Source organism: Pleurodeles waltl, chromosome 2_2 (assembly GCF_031143425.1).
Source record: "Pleurodeles waltl isolate 20211129_DDA chromosome 2_2, aPleWal1.hap1.20221129, whole genome shotgun sequence".
Classification (NCBI taxonomy): Eukaryota; Metazoa; Chordata; class Amphibia; order Caudata; family Salamandridae; genus Pleurodeles; species Pleurodeles waltl.
This window is the reverse complement of record NC_090439.1, coordinates 714,592,623-714,611,266: the sequence shown is the minus strand read 5'-3', so window position 1 is coordinate 714,611,266 and position 18,644 is coordinate 714,592,623. Positions and strand designations below refer to the sequence as shown.

Genomic DNA, 18,644 nt, shown 5'->3' with positions numbered 1-18,644 from the left:
CTGCTGGGCTGAATTGTCGGAGGTCTGCTGAATTTAATAGCTATCACTCATAGTATCCATGTGTAAGCTTCTTGAAAATAAAGTTGCTTATGCAGATGTTGGAGATGGTCAATAATCCGTTCTGGCCTGTGACAATAGTTCCTCGATTGCTGACAATTCGCTTAATATTAGTATGGGACTGTTTTCCTTAATCTCATGTGCCAGCTTACGACCTACAGAATTGCTGTAATCATAAGTGGAAGTGCGGTATTGGACTTTTTCTTTAGCTCTCATCCATCAGTTAATTTGAGCCCAAACCTGAAGTAGCTCCAAATAAATATCAATGCTTGCTGACAAATGATTCCTAGTAGCATTAGCGTCATCGTTTTGTAGTTGGGTATTTCTATCTAATAGATAAACTGACTCCCTTTGATTTTCAGATTTCTTTTGAATAATATGGTGATATAGTGATATATATTTCCTAAATTTTTCTTCTAATAATAATTTTCTGGAAAAATGTCCACATGAATTTGTTACTTGGTCAATCAATGGGAAATCATAAAATTTGGGGATTCTGTCGTTTTGTCGAGCTAACTAAACATCAGTTGAGCCAAAGATCTCATCAAAACGTTTAGAGCTGGGAAGACGTTTGGTTGTGGTGGCTCTGCGAGAATGGACATGGCTGGTTGCACCTACCATGGCCATAGATGGAGAGAAAGGACAAGTGGCACTGGCATGGGCTGTGGAAAGCCCCAATGACCTGGCAGTGGTCCTGCTGTCCTTAAAGTGTTTGAGGCTCGAATCTACTTTATTGCCAAACAGCTGAGTGCCATTAAAGGGCATGTCCTTAAGGGCCGCCTGGATATCCGCTTAAAAGCCAGTTGACCTCAGCCAGGCGTGGTGACGGAGTGCCACTGACAAAGCTATTGCTCCACCTACTGAGTCAGTCGTGTCCAGTCCTCAGCATATAGTGAATGTTGCTGTGACCCTGCTATCGACAATAGCCTGAGACAGGATGGCTTGGACCTCCTTCAAGACCCTGGGCAGCACTAGCACAATAATGTCTTGAACTGTGTGGTAATAATACCGACTCAAGAGGCATGTGGTCTTTATTGACCAAAGTGCAAGACTGGTGGAAAAGAACATTTTCTTGCTGAAGATATCCAGCCTATTGGATTCCCTTTCCAGTGGTGTAGTGGGGAATGCACTAACGTAAACCTTGGATGTGGAGTCCTGGATGACCAGACTCTCTGGGTTGGGGTGCTGGGTGAGGAAAGCTGGGTCCCCAGGAGTGGGGTGGTGAGATATCATCCTGGGCACAGGAACAGCTCTGCAGGGGTTGGCCCAGGCCCAATGCAGACATCGATGAGGGCTTCATTAAAAGTGAGAAGAAGTTCTGTGAGGGCTACTCCAGGTTGAAGCACCTTCATCAGGATATAGGCCCTCATTATGATATTGGTGGTAAAAACCGCCTACCGCCGTGGCGACAGCTGTCAAAAGACCGTTGCCGTGGCTACCAGCCGTCTGCCGTAATAGGACCACAGCCAGATTTCCACCACAAGAATGGCGGAAATCCAGCTGTGGCCATGCCGACAGATGGCGGTAAGGTGGCACTGCTGCCAGCAGCAGCGCCACGCCAGTAGACCGCCGCCAGCCGTATTATGACCCATAATATGGCCTGGCGGTGTTCTGCTGGCGGACACTGCTGCTGGCAGCAGTGCCCTGTCCCATCTCCTGTCGGAGGACCACCTGAACACAGGTAAGTGGGTGCCCGACAGGTGTGTGTGAATGTTTGTGCGTGCGTGTATGCAGGTGTGCTTTCCATGTTGAATGTGCATGTATGTAGGTGTGAGTGCATGTATGTTGTGTTCTGTGAATGCGTGTCTGCGGGTATGTATGAAAGTGTGTGCGGATAAGTGTGTGAATGGATGTATGCATGCGTGGATTCATGTGGGAATGAGTGTGTGTGTGTGTGTGTGTGTGTGTGTGAAGGGGGTGTGAATGTAGGGGGGTTGGAGAGGAAGGTGGGTGGGGGTATCCGGAGAGGGGGTGAGGGTGGGGAAGACCTCTATCAGTGAAAGGGAAGGGATTCACTGTCACTGATAGTGCCTACCGCCATGGTTTTCGTGGCGGAAAGGAAGCCACAGAAACCATGGTGGTAGGCAGGGTCATTATGCTGCAGGCGGTACAGTGACAGACCGCCGGGTTGGAGATTGATATCTCCAGCCCAGCGGCAACGCGGTCGGTGTGGTACATTGGCGGTTTGGCTGAAGCCAATGTCATAATATGGTGGAAAGTACCGCCAGCCTGTTGGCAGTACTTACCTCCATATTACCGCCAACCGCCAGGGTCGTAATGAGGGCCATAATCTTGACTGCTAAAAACTGCAGAATACCTCGGCTGCCCTCCTCACCACCATGGCAAATGAAGCCCCTTCCTTTGCAGCCACACTAGTTAGGCCAGTGTCCTCAGAAGTATCTAGACCACTGGCATCTGCCAGTTCCTCATACCAGTTATTCTCTGCCAAGGGCTCTTACAGGGGGTTGACATATTTAGATGTAACTCAGTTGTGTCCCCATGTGGCCTATCAGTGAATGGAGGCAATGTCTTCGAACTGGAGGGTCTTGGTCTGGTCGGCACTGGAGATGCTGGTCTGCCTCTCTACTGAGGATTTGATAACAGCGCCACTGCAGCGAGCTGCAGGGAAGGGGCAGAGGTTGTAATCAGAGCTCATCTGGGAACAGATCTAAGGTAATGCCAAGGGGGGGCCTGGAGGCTCTCCACTTGGGTTGGCCAACCCAAAAATGAGGTGTATGACCGCATAAAATTATTTTAGCAGGACGGGTGTTGCTCAGCCTCTGGGAAATTTTGGGAGATGTGGAGCTGGCCCAAACTAAGGCTCCACAGCTGAATGTGTGGGAGTGGGGCCTACATTTCTGTCATTGTTCCTGCACCTCGTTTGATGACTTGGACAGGCACAGTGGAGTTGATTTATTTTTCTTGTGGGACTTACCTGATGAATAACATCTTTGAGAGCGGACCTAGGACCTTGCAAATGACCAAGACCTGGAGTGGTGCTCAGTCATCTGGTGTCAAGTGACTAGGAGCTTCAGGGGCACGCTCACAGATGACCTTTGGCTTCATCACTGGGCAGTCGTAGCATGCCTTGGAATTGTGGCCCGACTCAGGCACTACAAGCAAACCAAGTTTGGGTTTATCACAGACACCTGTCTTTGACAGGAACGAGAGGGCTTAAACCCCATAGGTTTTGTAGGGGACATCCCTATGCGCAATAGGAGCTTAGCTCAAAAAGAAGTTCGACAAAGTCAAAAAGATCGAAAAAGATACTCCAAAAAAGAACTGAGGTAGCTCTTCAGGATCTGTGCTGATGCAGAAAGAAAAGAAGTGATGTCAGCGCACTGGGGTAACACATTTATAGGCACCCCACCTGTCACTTCTGGCTATGATGATGCCACTTACCTGTGTGCAGAGGTACTAGTCAAGATTTTCCAGATCCAGTCTGATGCTGTGAGAATATTCTAAGCTAAGGAATCTGTAGCTAGAAGTCTCTAGCCGATATTTCTTACATATGTGTAGATACATGTCTGGGATGTGCATGCTGTTGTATCTAAACTAATTTCCTTAAATCAAGCACACCCTCATTGGGGTGTATGTGTTTCTTGTATGCCTGCAACTTTCACTTAATGGCCTGTCACTTCTGATATATGTTCAAGCCATCAACAGCCCAACTAATAATTCGTAATTCAGACGTGAGGGTATACAAATTTAAGGGGATACAACCCCTACTCCTTTGTCACCCTTGCTAATCTTCTCATTATTTTATGCCCGCTACATGTTCCAACCCCATCAAACCTCAATTAATGACTCTCGTCCTGTGGGTTATGAAACATTCAGAAGTAACTCTTCTATTAAATGATGCACTGGTAGGCATTCTGTGAGAAGAAAGTAATTGTGCTTGCCAGTTCCTCTGCCAAGGATTTCATCAGATATATTTGAACAGCTGCTCTATTGAAACTTTCTAGCATCTTCCATTTTGGATATTTATCTCTGTGCCTATTCTACTTCATGAACAAATGTAAATACTTCTCACCATAAAAATGTCATAGTTGACAGTGGTACTATCGGAGCATCTCCCAAAACGCCTTGATCTCAGAGATTATGCTTCTCCTCTGACGATTATACTGTGCAGTTCCAAATGCCATCCCTAGCAAAATACCCAACGTAAATTCAGCTTTGGCTTTCAAATTGCAGGTGGTTCTGGATGTTGCAAGATTTTCCTTTATTAGGCAATCAGAAAAAGATGCCAGAACTGTAGAGGGTGGAATACTATTAGGTCTTTACTGAAAGGGAATGCAATAAGCTCTAATTATTAATAAATCTTGTTCAGCATCATTGACTAAACGTTTCATTAATCAAATAATTAAGTATTATGTTACGCGAGTTGGAGCACGTAAGACCTTCTGGAATACCAATAAGCCTCAAAAGACAGTGACAAGGCCTGTTTTCAAAATCTTCATGGTTCCTTAAAGGTTTATTAATAACTGTTAAAGTCTCGTAAGTGTTGATTCTTACACATGGAAATGGTCCGATTCACTTTTCCTTCTGTTTCATCCAGGCAAACATTTTATTATCAACATCACCCAATGTTTTACAAATATAGTTAACTTCCATGCCAAAATCATGGTGCCCCTGACTGGTATCTTCTCCAGCTTTGAATATTTGTCGTAACAAGGAATTCTAATGATATCTGCCGACCAGCACGCAACCTAGCTTGTATCTGATTTCTCAGTGTCATGGAGTATCAAGGTTGTAGGAGAGTTCAACGAGTCTATGTGCCAGGACTCTCCTCCCTTTTAGTAGATTCTTTTCATAGTATACCTATCTTGTCCATCAGTATCTTTTTGATTTGGTGAGGATATACAGATGCTAACTTTCCCTGTTGAAGGTTGCTTTAATATGCCTTTTTCTTTACCTCTGCTGCCCTCTTTGTGATTACTTATGTGGGCCAGGAGCCTTAAGTATGTTTCAAATATGTTTTTAAAGCAGTGTCTCTAACAGTTTCAGAACAGAAAGTTTGGTTTATTTCCTCCCCCCTTCACAGCATTAGTATCACTAGTAAGGCGACTGTCAGTATCCCCCTTCTCCCGTTCCCCCTGGAATCCCTTTCTGCTTCGATGCTGTTGCATCCTGCAATCTCTGCTCCCACCGCTCGCTCTGCCCACTGAACATGAGACCAGCTGCATTCCACAACTAATGATCCAGTTGGATTAAAATGCATTAAAAAACCCATTCACATTACTTCAGTCAATTCTCAAAAGATATCAAAACAATGATAAATGTAGGCTTGACCATAGCAAACATGTAAAAAATGTTGTATTATTTTATCAAAATGATAAATCATTTATTTTATAAATATGGTGCTCCATGTATAAGAAGTGTGAGCAGTGCTCATGCAGTGTGTTACAAATGTAAACACAATAATCTGTGAACAGTCTGAAGAAAATGCCTGCATAATACATAAAGTTATATATTCTTCTTTCTGGGGGCATCGTCTTGTGTTGTCCATTATTTCCCATTAGGAGAAAATACAGTTCGGTCAAAAGTAGTGATCGTCGACGTTTCAACCCCCCTCAAAATGCATGTGATGATGTTTCAACCACCTTCAAAATGAGTGTGTTTCCTTTTATCTAATGTGGTCTTCATCAGGACAATGTGAGGAACACCTCCAGTTGATCCAAAAATCACCAAAAACCTCTCCTCTAAGGTACGCATAACAAGTAACAGGAGGGGGGCGCCTATGTCAATCTCTTGCCCACAAAATTCAAGTCACTATTTGCACGTCAGATTGGCTGATCATCTTACAAAAGTGCTCAACTTTCCGTCATACAGCCTGCTAGTTACAGAGAACAGATGGGGTCCTGCATGATGGAAAGTTGATCCCTTTTGCGAGATGATCAGCCAATCTGATGTGCAAATTGTGAATTCTGCTATGGTCAGGCCTACATTTATCAGCATTTTTGAATCTTTTGAGAATTGACTATAGTCACTGACCCCGAAATAATTGAGGCTACGGAGAAACCAATTATACGTCAAGAAACTAATAGCTGGCCCTAGGCCGAGTTCACGGATGGGACAGATTGTCTTTTGTCTAATGACAGTAAGTGGTCCTGAAGGACTGCCATCACCAAACTGTATCGCAGCTAGAGCCACACAGGGTTTTGCCAGCATGCCTGCCATGCCCTCTTATCTTGAGCACATTGGGGAAAGTTCTATAAAACAGCAGGGCCAGTCCCACAGCAGGAAGCTGCCCTGAAGAACTGCCATCACCAAACTGCATTGCGGCTCGTGCAGCACAGGGTTTTGCTTGCCTGCCACGCCCCCTCTTCTCGAGCGCATTGGAGAAAGTGCTGTAAAACAGTGAGGCTAGTCCCGCAGGGCGGGAAGTGACCTGGAAGGACTGCCATCATCAAACTGCATTGCGGCTCGAGCCACACAGGGTTTTGCCTTCCTACCATGCCCTCTCATCTCGAGTGCATTAGGGAAAGCGCTATATAACAGCGAGGCCGGTCCCGCACTGTGGAACACACCGGGGAACAGACTGGGTTAAGAGTGGGCCTGTCTGTGGCCGGTGAGACTGGACTGGGCCACCCCTCTTTAATCTAGCCTCTTGTGGAAATTCTAGCGGTAAGCTTATGAGGGTTCTTTTATTGGCTTTGGGATTTGTTCCATCTGTGAGCTTTGAAAGGTCTCCTTGGATATCATCAACGGGGAAACTGAATATGCAAGCATCAGGCAGCTCAAAGGACATCTTATTGGTTAATATGCTCTCCATTACAAACTACTTAACAACAGTTATGTAGGCTTGAAATTCTGAAACTGATCAGGTGGAAGGAAACATAGATGCTGTTAGATGACATTCTTTGTTGTTAGCTGCTGCCCTGCAGCCACTGGCAGGGGCAGAGAGTTTTAATCTGTCTTCTTCAATTGGTGTACCTACGCTTAGTAAGTCAATGTCAGATACAACCCAGAGTAAGGATTTATGTATGGACCTGGGAGCAACAACAGTCATTAAGGATGATTCTCTGACATGTGGCCAGACAGAAAAAAGGGGTCTAGGGTCAATGGTTATTTTAAACTCTCAAACAGTGACTATAGCCCTTGCCTCCCACTCAGACTCTCGACCTCTGCAAAAGAAAAGCAGACGTAGCATGAGGAATCCAATCAAAAGGAAGCTACAGTTCCAACCCATGACAACAGGGGGTGATGAATATCTGTTACAACCCAGCGAGGGGGACAAGGAATGCTTTACCTTTGGTATGATGACCCAATTGGCCTCTCTCCTAAAGACTCATACTGATGGATTATTTACCAGGCTGGAAACTTTGGTGAGATCTCTTATGGAGGACTCAATAGCAAAAATTGAAATGGGATAGAGGAAAGCTGTAACCTCTCATGGTCAAGCCTGCAACATTACCAGGAAAAAGCACCTCCAAGACGCCCTCAGGGGACTGAAGCGCCACAGTCAATGTCTTTGTGCAACTAATCCCCTGTTCAGCCAGCTCAGAGTTTGACGCAGAACTTCCTGCTGTGCCAACAGCTACTATTCTCCCTGCGGGAATTCAGAATAATACTATTTCTAATATCGGGAGACCTGATGGTGATTCAGTGGATAGAGAAGCTACCTCTAACAGTGGAAGAGCGCCTGTAAGTAAATCTGAGACTAGCCCCAGACAAGATCCCCCATCAGCCGCATCTTCCAGTATCTCCCACACCCTATGTTATCATTCTTGAAAATGTCCCGACCCTGGCCAAGCGTAAGAGGGAAACGGAAGTTGATTTAAAACACAAAACAATGTACTGGTTGAGGACTAATGGGCATTGGGAAAATGATCTTTCATACGACATACTGACAATAAGAAGTGTGTCAGGAGTGGGTTATGCTCCAAAAAGCTTAGATGGGGAGAGTGTTGTGATCAACATTAGATACCCACGGGTAGTAAGGTATCTACTGTCAGCCTGAAACTGCACGTCTCTTGCCACTTCTTCTATTAGAGCTCAGCCCTTAGGCTATTTCTATAAACCCACATAGGGGCCATATCTAAGGCATACAACAAATCCATCTGGACACACCTGCTCGTCGGCCTTGATACATTTCTCTCCTTTAAGCCTCGTTAATAGTTTTTTGGTGCTAAATTCTGTACAAGAGAATGATTGATGCTTACAGCCTTGTAGACATTTTAATTCTCCATCTCATGAAACTACCACAGCACTTCTTCTTGTAAGGGTAGGTGACTCAGACATGATACTTGACCAAGGTCTTAATACGGTGAGTCAATCAGACAAACCTGAGTGTGGTTATTCTTTTTCCATAACATTCTGGAATATCGCCAGTGATAGTTCTAAACTAACAAATGAGGACTAGGTGGTTTTTGTAACTAGCTTTGACATGATTTGTTTACAGGCAATCAGGTCACAGGAAAATTTCTTTGTAAACGGTTTTCCTTCTGATTAGTAATCCTGCTGTTCCTATAGCTTCGGGGAATGTGATGGGTGGACTGACTATTCTAATTTCTATTAATTGTAACAAAGTTAAAGTGAAGTTTTTGGACTCCTCTCTTTGGTTCCAATTGTTGTTGCTAGCAGAATTGGGTAGGACTAACATGTTGATTGTGAATTATTATAATTTTTTTGACGATCAAAATACCAATGTGGTAGAAACACTGAATCATGCGGTTATAAAGGCAACCTGTGTTGACCACCACCTGTATTGTATGGGTAGGGGACTTTAACTGCAAAAAATGCCAGCTCAATGATCTAAGTGTAGCTGGTATAGAATATAAAGAAGGTGATACACTACCACACCTTAAACAATCCCTGTATGGAGAGGCCCTGAATAATATTGTGATCTCGAACAAGCTAGTTTTCCTGTCAGATTGTGTAAAGGTACCTTTAATACACTTTCCACCTTTTATGGGAGGAGCCAATCCCAGTATGATAGATTTTTATTAATTGCCAATGAGCACTGAGCTGTTTTAAAATAATTCCCCACTCAGACAGTGATTATAGTCCCCTAGCGCCCCATTTTAATCTTGCTCATGCCCCAGCTGACCCTAAATTAACCCCTGCTCCAATGACCTTTGATAATAAAAAAAGGGTGTAGACTTAAATAAGAATGAGTGGATCAGAAAATCTTTCTGGAAAAAGTTATTTGTGGAAACTTTGAGCTAGTCAACAGGTGTTTAACCAACGAGGTAATCCCAGAGTGTATAGTTCAGGATTTTGAGAATTTATGCTCTGCTATTTGCCTTGCCCTAACAACATCATATCATCCTCATATCTCTCCCTCCCTGAGGTGGTTTGACACTGCTTGTTCAAAAGCACACAGGCAACTGAAATTGGCCCTTAAGGCTACCCCCGAAGGATAGGGAAGCAATACCTGCCACTCATGAGCCCTATAAAAATAAGATTGCTGCTAGGAAGGCCCAGCTTGGAAACAAAGCATGGGAGGACTTGATGGCTGCAGGACAACTGAGAGATCTGAGAAAATTCTGGGAAGTTGTTAGTCGGCTGATGCTCAAAGAGGGGTCTTATTCTAATAGAGACTTTAATCTCTGAAATGGTGTGGGTCACACATTTTTCATGTGTTTTTAACTTTTTTAATAAAGTAATGGCGCCACAAGCAGATGAGGGGACTACAGGGCAAGGAATGTAAAGGGCTCTTCAGTTAAGTCAATCAATTTGAAGTTAAGGGAGTTCAGGAGGTTCTCGGGCATGATAAGGGCAGGAAAGCCCCAGTCCCTGATGGAGTTCCTGCGGACCTGTTTAAAGAAAACTCAGACTTCTATTCTCCACTCCTTGCCAACGTGTTTAGAGCTGTATTATTCACCCACTCCCTGCATCCTGGAAAGAAGCCACCATAGTCCGATTTTTAAAAAAGGAGGTAGGCCCGATCTAGCCTGTTATACGCCCATCTCTTTGATAGATTACATAGTGAAGGTTTAGGGGAAGATTCTCTGATCCCAGCCTGAAGTGTGGGCTACTTCAAATAACAGCTTTTCAGGCGCCCACTACAGTTTTAGACAGGGAATGAGCACGTTAAGCAGTGTCTCAATCTTTCGTCATCATCGGAAAATACACAAAATCAATGAAGGGCTTCCTACATCTAGCCTTCATGGACTTGTGTGCTTTTGATGCTGTCAACCGTGCCAAACTCTGGGGCAAGCTGGAAAACATGGGGGTGGAGGAGCCGTTGGTCACTCTTCTTCAAAAGAAGCCTGTCTATTGCAAGAAAAGCTGGATTTCCCAAGAATGGACACTGGTTACATCCCTCTACTTACTGCAGATAGACTTTGCCTGGGGTCCCCATGGGTGGCATAATACATGTTGCAGCCCATGGGGGACCCCTGGTGCCCCAGTGCCCTGGGTACCATATACTAGGGACTTATATGGGGGCACCAGCATGCCAAATGTGGGGTGTTTGTGGTCCAAGCAACCAAGTTTAAAGGGAGAGAGCGTAGTCACCGGGGTCCTGGTTAGCAGGATCCCAGTGAACATAGTCAAAACATATTGACAACAGGCAAAAAGTGGGGGTAACCATGCCAGAAAGAGGATCCTTTCTACACTATATCCATCTTTATTTCACTTGAAGCACTCTCACACTCAACAAATTTGGCTCGTATAAATTCCATAGTCAACAATGAGAGCAAGACAAGGGCTAAGTCACAAGTGGGTCCATATTTCACATGCAAGTGGAAGACTGAGGATTTCATAATGCCACTCTTTCCTTTACAACACTATTTCAAAAATGTCTGATTCACAGCTTCCTCAAACTTACATCTTAACAACTAGCCTACACAAAGGGAGAAGCATGCATCAAAATTATTATAACAAATAAAACCATGAGAACGGGCTAACAGAATTTGACATTTTTTTATTTGAAATGTCTATCTTTAGGTTACAGATTACTATTTTAGAAACTCTGAACAATTTTCATCACACTTGAAATAAACTCTAGGAATATTTGACAGTTAGAAATATAAACTTTTATAATTTTTTCTCTGAAGGGAAAATATTGTATAAATTCAAAAATAATAGTGAAAAAATATACACAACAATTCAGTTACAAAAGATCATATGGAACTTTTTTTTACTTTAATGTCCTGAAGGTCAATTCCTTTTCTAAAATACTCATGTTTTACAGCTTCTAAGCTTTTCTGGTGAAAAACTGAGAAGAGAAGGGGGAATGACATTGAATACACTCAATGTTGCAAATAATTCTCCAGCTCAAATACTAACATTTCTGAAGTTTTGTTTAATGTTTTTGAGTATTACTTAACCTTCCTAACATTCTACTTCTATCACAATGAATGTCTATTCAGTGGCAGAGTATGAACCTTAAGATAACTGTTGATTAATATGCTGTAATTTAGTAAAAAAAAACGTGTGATATGCAATTAAGGTTTGAAACAATGCTACAATTTATAGGCGCAAGAAGCAAACGCAAGTGATAAAACCACTGCATATGACCTTAAATGACTAATTATTTAAGTTCGTATTCTCCAGTTATGAGATCTTTTCTCCCAGTCAGGTAGTATTATTAGAAAGACATTATAACATAGTACAAAACTATTTTTCTAAACGTAGATTATCAGAACGACAATTGCATAGGTACAAAAAAAGCACGTAAGTTACTGCAGAGTTCTATTGTGCACTATCCATTAGCATTTGTTACACAGCGCTGCTATTAAACAAAAGCTAATCCTAGTGAACACTCATTAATGTAAATGCAAATGAACATATCAACATAATCTTCGTGCATGTCATCATTCATGTCAATGTTTTTCTATAAAAATATATACTCTCCAGCAGAATATATATTTGCAGTACAAACAAAGATCTTTAAACTTTAAACTCTGAGTAGCTCTTTCCAATACGTTTCCTATGTTAAAAGGCACTAACGGCGCATTTTTTAAACTTGTGGGTGTTCATCGAAAACTTCAGCACATGCTTTCGGCCAAGTTGGAAGAGTACGTTTTGTGTTCGTAAATTACGATTGAAACAAGTCTTCAGAGGGTGGTGCATAAGAGAATCCAACAAATGCATCATCTGCTTCCATGACACTAGCATTCACTATTGAGAAGTCCGAGGACACACAAACAGAATATGGGACCATTTCGTCTGTAAATTCTGGATCAAAATTCCCAATATCATCTGGGCCAACCTAAAACAAGCAAACATTTTTATTAATAAAAACGCATAAATGACACTGCATTTTTTTTTCCCATTCAGAACTACACTTGGGATTAAGAGCTCAATTTTAACAATGATGAGTGTTGTGGAGTATTTTCCCCTTTCTCCTTGATACAGCTATTATTTTTGTTATTTTACTGCTGAATAATACATTGCTGGAAGTAATTTTATCAAATACTACTGATGTTATGCGTTTCAGAAATTACAGTTTATGATTTTTGCCTTATGTTCAACTCTTTTAATATCTTCAAATATTACAATAATTGTTGCGATAATCGAATGTAAAAAATATTTTTCCTTAAGAAATAGAAAAGAAGGTTGGTTGCTAATTTATCATGTTCTGCACTTTTCAAACTTGGGTTTTAAGGTCCGTGTCTTGCAAAGGTCATGAACGAACTTTATATTTCTTTCGCTGAAAGGCTTTCATATAGGACTTGCATTGAGTTTCCTTTTCGTCAAATTTAACATATTATTGATGCTGCTTCATTTTATTGTTTTAACATATAGTAAAAAAATAAAATCATACATTTGGTCACACCCCTGAAATACTCTTTAATTAAACATGACATCTTCCAGACTTGAATAAAAATGTCTTACTGAATCACAAAGATGTTTCCTATCTGCATAGAAAATCTTTTTGTTGGGTTCAACGTAAACTAGAATACAAAGAAGCACAACCCTTGCAATTACTCTCATCGATAAATTAGCTGGCTGGCAAGAACACAAAGATATTATTACACGAAGAACCCCTGCTGCTTATTCTACATGGGACTCAAACACCCTTCAGTTCAGTGAGAGCCTTCATCTCCCAACCCTTGCATGTCCTTCAGCAAGAGGATGCATCGCCCAGAGTACTTCAATTACGTATGTCCAGGGCTTCAAACTCTGCAGGAACATCAATGCCTTGTCTTTTCTGATAACATATTTTAACAGTAGGGCCATATGTTAAGGAAAGTGGGACTTTGTGAGATGTACTGTGTGACATTTGTTCCACACTTAGGTTACTCATAATTGTCAGGGCTGCACCTACTCACACAGGAGTTGGAGCGTACCACGTATCCGGTGTACAGGGATTTCCCAGGGATGGTGTTGGTGAGGGATAGTGTATGGCAGCTGGGACATCACAAGTGTCTTCTGGGTAATAGGGGGATTTCTGGGGCACAGAGCCGGTCTTCTGAGTTACAACTGAAAAAGCAGATTTAGAATGCTGCCTCTTAGTGGGGTGGTCTGGCAACTGTTGCATTTTGTACAGCTTCCATTCACAATTAGTCCACTGTATTTTGGAACCCTGAACTGGTTGCTGTTTTTTCCACTTCTCAGCTTCTTGGTTATGTTCCTCATCACTGGAGGTTTGCTTTTCTTTCCTTCCAGAATTTCCTACAGTCCCGTCCATTTGCTTTGATTCTGGCTTCCTTCTTAATGGTGATGTAACCTACTACTTCTCTCAGTGCTTAATTTGTAAATAAAAAGGTGCCGCAGCCCAAAGCCCTCCTCTCAAACACGCGGCTGCTGCAATTAAATGTGCAAACACGGATTACTGAGGCAGAGTAACCCTGAAGCCATCTCGGGCCTCTTCAAACCACTTAAAGGCAATCCCTGCCCCCTCAGATCACTCTAGCAGCTTTCTGCTTTCTCCCATCTCCCACTGTGACTCTTTTTCGTTTTTCTCTTCCTCCGTTTTTCCCATGTGTGTCTTTTGCTCACAGTGAGTGCTTAAGGCAGAAAAATAAGCACCGGCCCTCAAACAAAAGTGCCGGTGCTCTGCACCGGAAACAACCACAAATTAAGCCCTGACTTCTGTTGGTTTGGCTCGCTGCTGTCCCAGGAATCCAGTAAGTATTGGGAGTGATACTGATTTATTTTTTATGCTGATACATGATTTACATATTTATATAAACACCCATGCTCACACACACACACATATACACACAATCTCACCCCCACCATGCAGAGTGCTTTCATCAATGATGTAATTTTAGATGTTGCAGTGACTATCGTTGATGTCATAGAACATGTCATGAGTGATCTAATATGTGAGGTCATGAGCAGTACATGGTGAGGGCGTGCGTTATATTTAATTTAGGGGACAAGTTATAGCTACTTGAAATAATAGAACTGGTGAATTTAAGTAATTTTGTTTGTTTAAAACTATGTTTTAACTGACATTTTCACCTAACTAGAACACCCCTTTAACTTTTTGTTTTTTTCAGTGAATTTCTAAAGTTTCTTTTGTAATGCAAAGTAAGATATTATTTTCATACCTAACGACAATGTCACTTTAACCTTCGGGTTTTTCAGTGAATTTCTAGTGTTTTTAAACGAAAGTAAGAGATCAATCGCCATATGCATCTTGGGGCTGGGTGCTTAACCCCCTGGCGAGCATGCAGCATATTGTTGGGCACAGGGACTTGACTGTAGCTAGGCCCTGCACCAAAAATCTGACAGGTGTCCAAATTCCATCACGCATGGGCTCTGGTCTTGCGCAGCATTGGTTGGGCACACAACCCCCTTTAAAAAAAGTTTTGGGGGGGGTCCATGAATCCTTGGATCCTCCACATGCTCAGAGTGACACACCTAAGTATTTGCTCCCAATCTGCAGACCAATGGAACATGATCCCCAAAAACATGTTTAAAAAAAACAAAAAACATCTCCACGTTTGGTTCTTCTGGGACCTCCGACAGGCCAAGGGAGTTAGGGAGCCCCTGTCCTGACCCTTTGTATCTTATTTTGTTTTATTTTTTTAAGTCAGGGGGACTGAGTCATAAGATGGCAACTGTAACTTTTCCTTCAGGTGGAGGCCAACCAATCACAACATGTAGTTGAGTTCACGGATCTGCAGAGGCATGAAATATACAAAATGTGTGTGCCTTTATTTCTCAAAAACTAATGAACAGATTTACACCACATCACAAAAAGCACACTTTCTGGACCAAGAACTAGTTTTCTGCCATATGTGGTGTAATTCCATCCAGCAGTTTTTGCTGTATCGCTGTTCAATTTTCCTATGGAAAAATCAATGGGAAAAATGTGTTTGGAACCCCTACTTTTTCTCGGCCCCTCCTTGACAGGTCACCCGAAGCTTCATAGTATAGAACTGAGTTGGATGATACTTCTTTTTGGACATTTTCCAGAATATTCGTCAAAAGGCATCATAGTTATAAGGAAACCAACAATCGCTACTTCTTTGGAAACATGGTCCTCTAACTGTTAACTACCCTGTGGTGACCGAGATATATATATATATCATGGTTAGTATTCTGTTCGGACTGTATGATCTGGTTTAAGTTTACATTCCTGCCTGTGAAAGACGAGATGGATTAAAACTGGTTTTCCTCCTTGTCTCCAATCCCCAAACCCTATGCTCTGATAGACTGAAACTGCTCTTCACTGCTGCACACTTCAGTGACAGGTGGGGGGGGGGGTCAGTTTCAAAGGAGTTTGGTAATACAGCAACAGATACCATTCCTGTTGAAATGTGACAGCAACTAGTTATGCCAATGGCAGACTGAGAGTAGGCCAGATTTATTTCTGGACTTCACTTACGCACCTTACCCATCCCCCAACAAGTGGCGTGGTTTACTAGATCCAGTCAGATAATGCAAAATCTGACATAACTGAATCTCTCAGCTACGAGCACCATCCTGCATAAATACAAAAAGGGTAGCCCAGCACCTATATCGCTACACTTAATAGCGCCTTTAAAAAAAAATGTAAATGTAAGTTACAAAGTAACCTGTATCTAGAACCTCACTGAATACAAAACTCAATGCAATACTTTACTTTTACTCCAACATGGCCTCCCATTTAAATACATTTTAATTAATATTTAGCAGCCTTGCCTAGCTTTTCCATCTACTTTGATGAAAACTGTCCTCAATAAATTTTCACACATCTTAATTCTATAGCAGAAACCAATATCTGATATACTGATCCATGTGTTGATTATGAAAGAAAAAAACGAATGGACCTTATGCAATGTTTTTACATGTTAAGTATTGTTACGTTACAGGCATTTAGTGTTCTGTATTGAGCGCTGAATAAAGGCGTGTGGGACAAAACAACTCTTGCTAATATGTAATGCAGGCAATAGGATTAATAAGGTGTACAGTGTTTTTTAAGTAGATTTCAAAATTATACGCTTTGAGTGCCTTCCCAAACTTCAGGTGTTTTTTTTAGCATTAGGAATGTCTTTAGTGGCTGAGGTGATCAGGGGGCCTGTGCAAAGGGTGTCTTTCTATTTAGCAGATGGGATCTTCTGGGACTTTGGTCCCTCTCTATTTTTATTCTTGTTTGGGCATGATGTGTTTTATCTCTGTGAAATCTTAGAAGTACCAAGACACAGAGTGTTTGCTTTGTGGTGCGTTGATATCCACGTTTTTTCAGGGTCATATTGAATACAGTGAGGATTATATTGACTATGTTGGCTAGTAGAACGGCAGGAATGTTGAGTCCTTCTTGGAGGGAGTCCAAAGGGAAGTATTCAAAGGAACACTATCTTTGTTTTCATTTAAGATTGGCCTTGGTGTGTTTCTCTGGCATGCAGGAGGGAGAAGGGATGGGATGATGGTCGCTCCAGTTCAGGTGTGTCGGGCCTTTCACTCAATTGATGGAGAGGCCATTAGGAGGAAGTAAATGATGTTGACTTTGGAATGAAGAGGCTCAGTGAATTGTTAAGTGTGTAAGAGGAGATTTTGAGCTTGTTGGTGCTTTGGTGTGGGCAAGGTTGAATTCTACGAGGAATGAGAAGTAGCTCCCTTTATGCCCTTTCTCTTTGGCATTTTAATTTAAGAGGTTTTTATCTCTATTTGTCCTTCTCCTTTGGCTGAGTGAGGGCAAAAACACTTTTGTGTTTGTTCTTTGCTGCTGATTTACATCACTTATTAAGGGTAATGGTCTTCAATTTGATATTTTTAAGTCATGTCAGACAGACATTTGCAAATAGTTTTTCTTCTTAGAAGTCTCTTGAGTCACAAGAAGTGCTGTGACTCCTTCTATCGATGTATATTGCGCATGGGCACTGACTCCATCTTAGATTGTTTTTTGCACAGCAGGTGAGGATAAAAGGGAATATCTGCAAAAGGCACACTTATCTGTGGAGGAGTGCATGTGAATCTACAACACTACAAGCTCTGAACAGATGCTTACAGGGTAAGTAGCATTTTCCATTTGTAACATAGGTGGCTGTAGATAAGCATGCTTAGCATGGACTGTATAGCAGTACCTTTCCAGTCGCTACTGTGTGGATGATGCAGATGTCTGAAATAACATTCTCAGCACTGTCTGCCCACTGTGCCAGTTTACAGGGCCCCCTAAGGCCAGCTTGCGGGTAAGGTATCCACACAACACTGCTTAGTAAAGGTGTGTGGGGGTGACCTGGTGGCTGCCTTATAAAAAGGCTCTATTGTTACCTCGGAAGGCCATAGTAGCGCCCAATCGTGGGTCGAATCTGCCCATAGGTGGAACATGTGGGACCCTTTTTGCCTTGTCACCTTGTGGGTGCATTTAACAATCTACGTGGCTATTCCAGCTTTGGAGATGGGGTGACCTTAGTAAGGCTTTGTAAAGGAGACAAAGTGCTGGGGCACAATTCCAGAATGATGTGGTCCTGTAAATGTAGTAGACAACAGACCTCTTGACAGCTAGCATGTTCAGTGCTCTTTCAACAACAGAGTCCAGCGTGGGAGGAATACCTGAAGCTCTAGAGTCTGGTTAAAGTGGAATTGGGGTACCAGATAGATATAAAAGAACATATGGTTAGTTCTAAGAATGACCCTATCCTTATGAGCCTGGATGAAGGGCGCCTGTAGCATAAGGGCCTGCAGCTCGCTGATTGATATAAGTGACTGCATGAGGAAGGCTATCCTCAAAGAGTGGAACTGCAGATATCATGAATGCATAGTTTCAAAAGGTGGACGCAGGGGCTAGTAAGGGCTACAATGGGGTTCAAAATAGAAGTGTGAAGTACTCTCGGGGGAAATGACCCTATTACAGCCCTCCATAAAGGCCTTGGCCAGTGGAATTATGAAGCGAGATGCATGTTCTCTGTTTGGCATGTCAGCATCATAGAAGTATGCAAGATCCGCCTTCTGTGAGTGCAAATGTAGGTAATAATCTCCTGGAATGTGGGTTTCAAAGGACCCTCATTTTGTGAAATACAGTAATGCATGACCCTCTTCCATTTTGCTGTATAACAGGTCCATGTTGGACATACGTTCTTGCGCAAGATGGAGGTAACTGAACTCTAGTCCCCAGGTTCCAAACTACAAGACAGAGGTGCCCAGGATCTGGATGTCTAACCTGGCCTTGGCTCTGTGTCAGAAGGTCCGGCCTGAGAGGAAGCTTCTTGTGAGGGTTGAGCCATAACTACAGGTGAATGGATTACCAACATTTGTTT

General features: G+C 42.5%; 1 protein-coding gene across 4 annotated transcripts in view; it reads right to left on the bottom strand.

Moving 5' to 3' along the window:
- Nucleotides 1–10,910: 10,910 nt before the first annotated feature.
- Nucleotides 10,911–18,644, bottom strand: part of SGK3 (serum/glucocorticoid regulated kinase family member 3) — a 449,614-nt gene continuing 441,880 nt past the window's right edge. For all 4 annotated transcript variants that reach the window (XM_069220281.1, XM_069220279.1, XM_069220282.1 and 1 more), the window contains one exon: nt 10,911–12,220. In XM_069220281.1, coding sequence (XP_069076382.1) covers nt 12,047–12,220 — 174 coding nt within the window. In that variant the 3' untranslated portion in view covers nt 10,911–12,046. The remainder of the gene's footprint in view (nt 12,221–18,644) is intronic.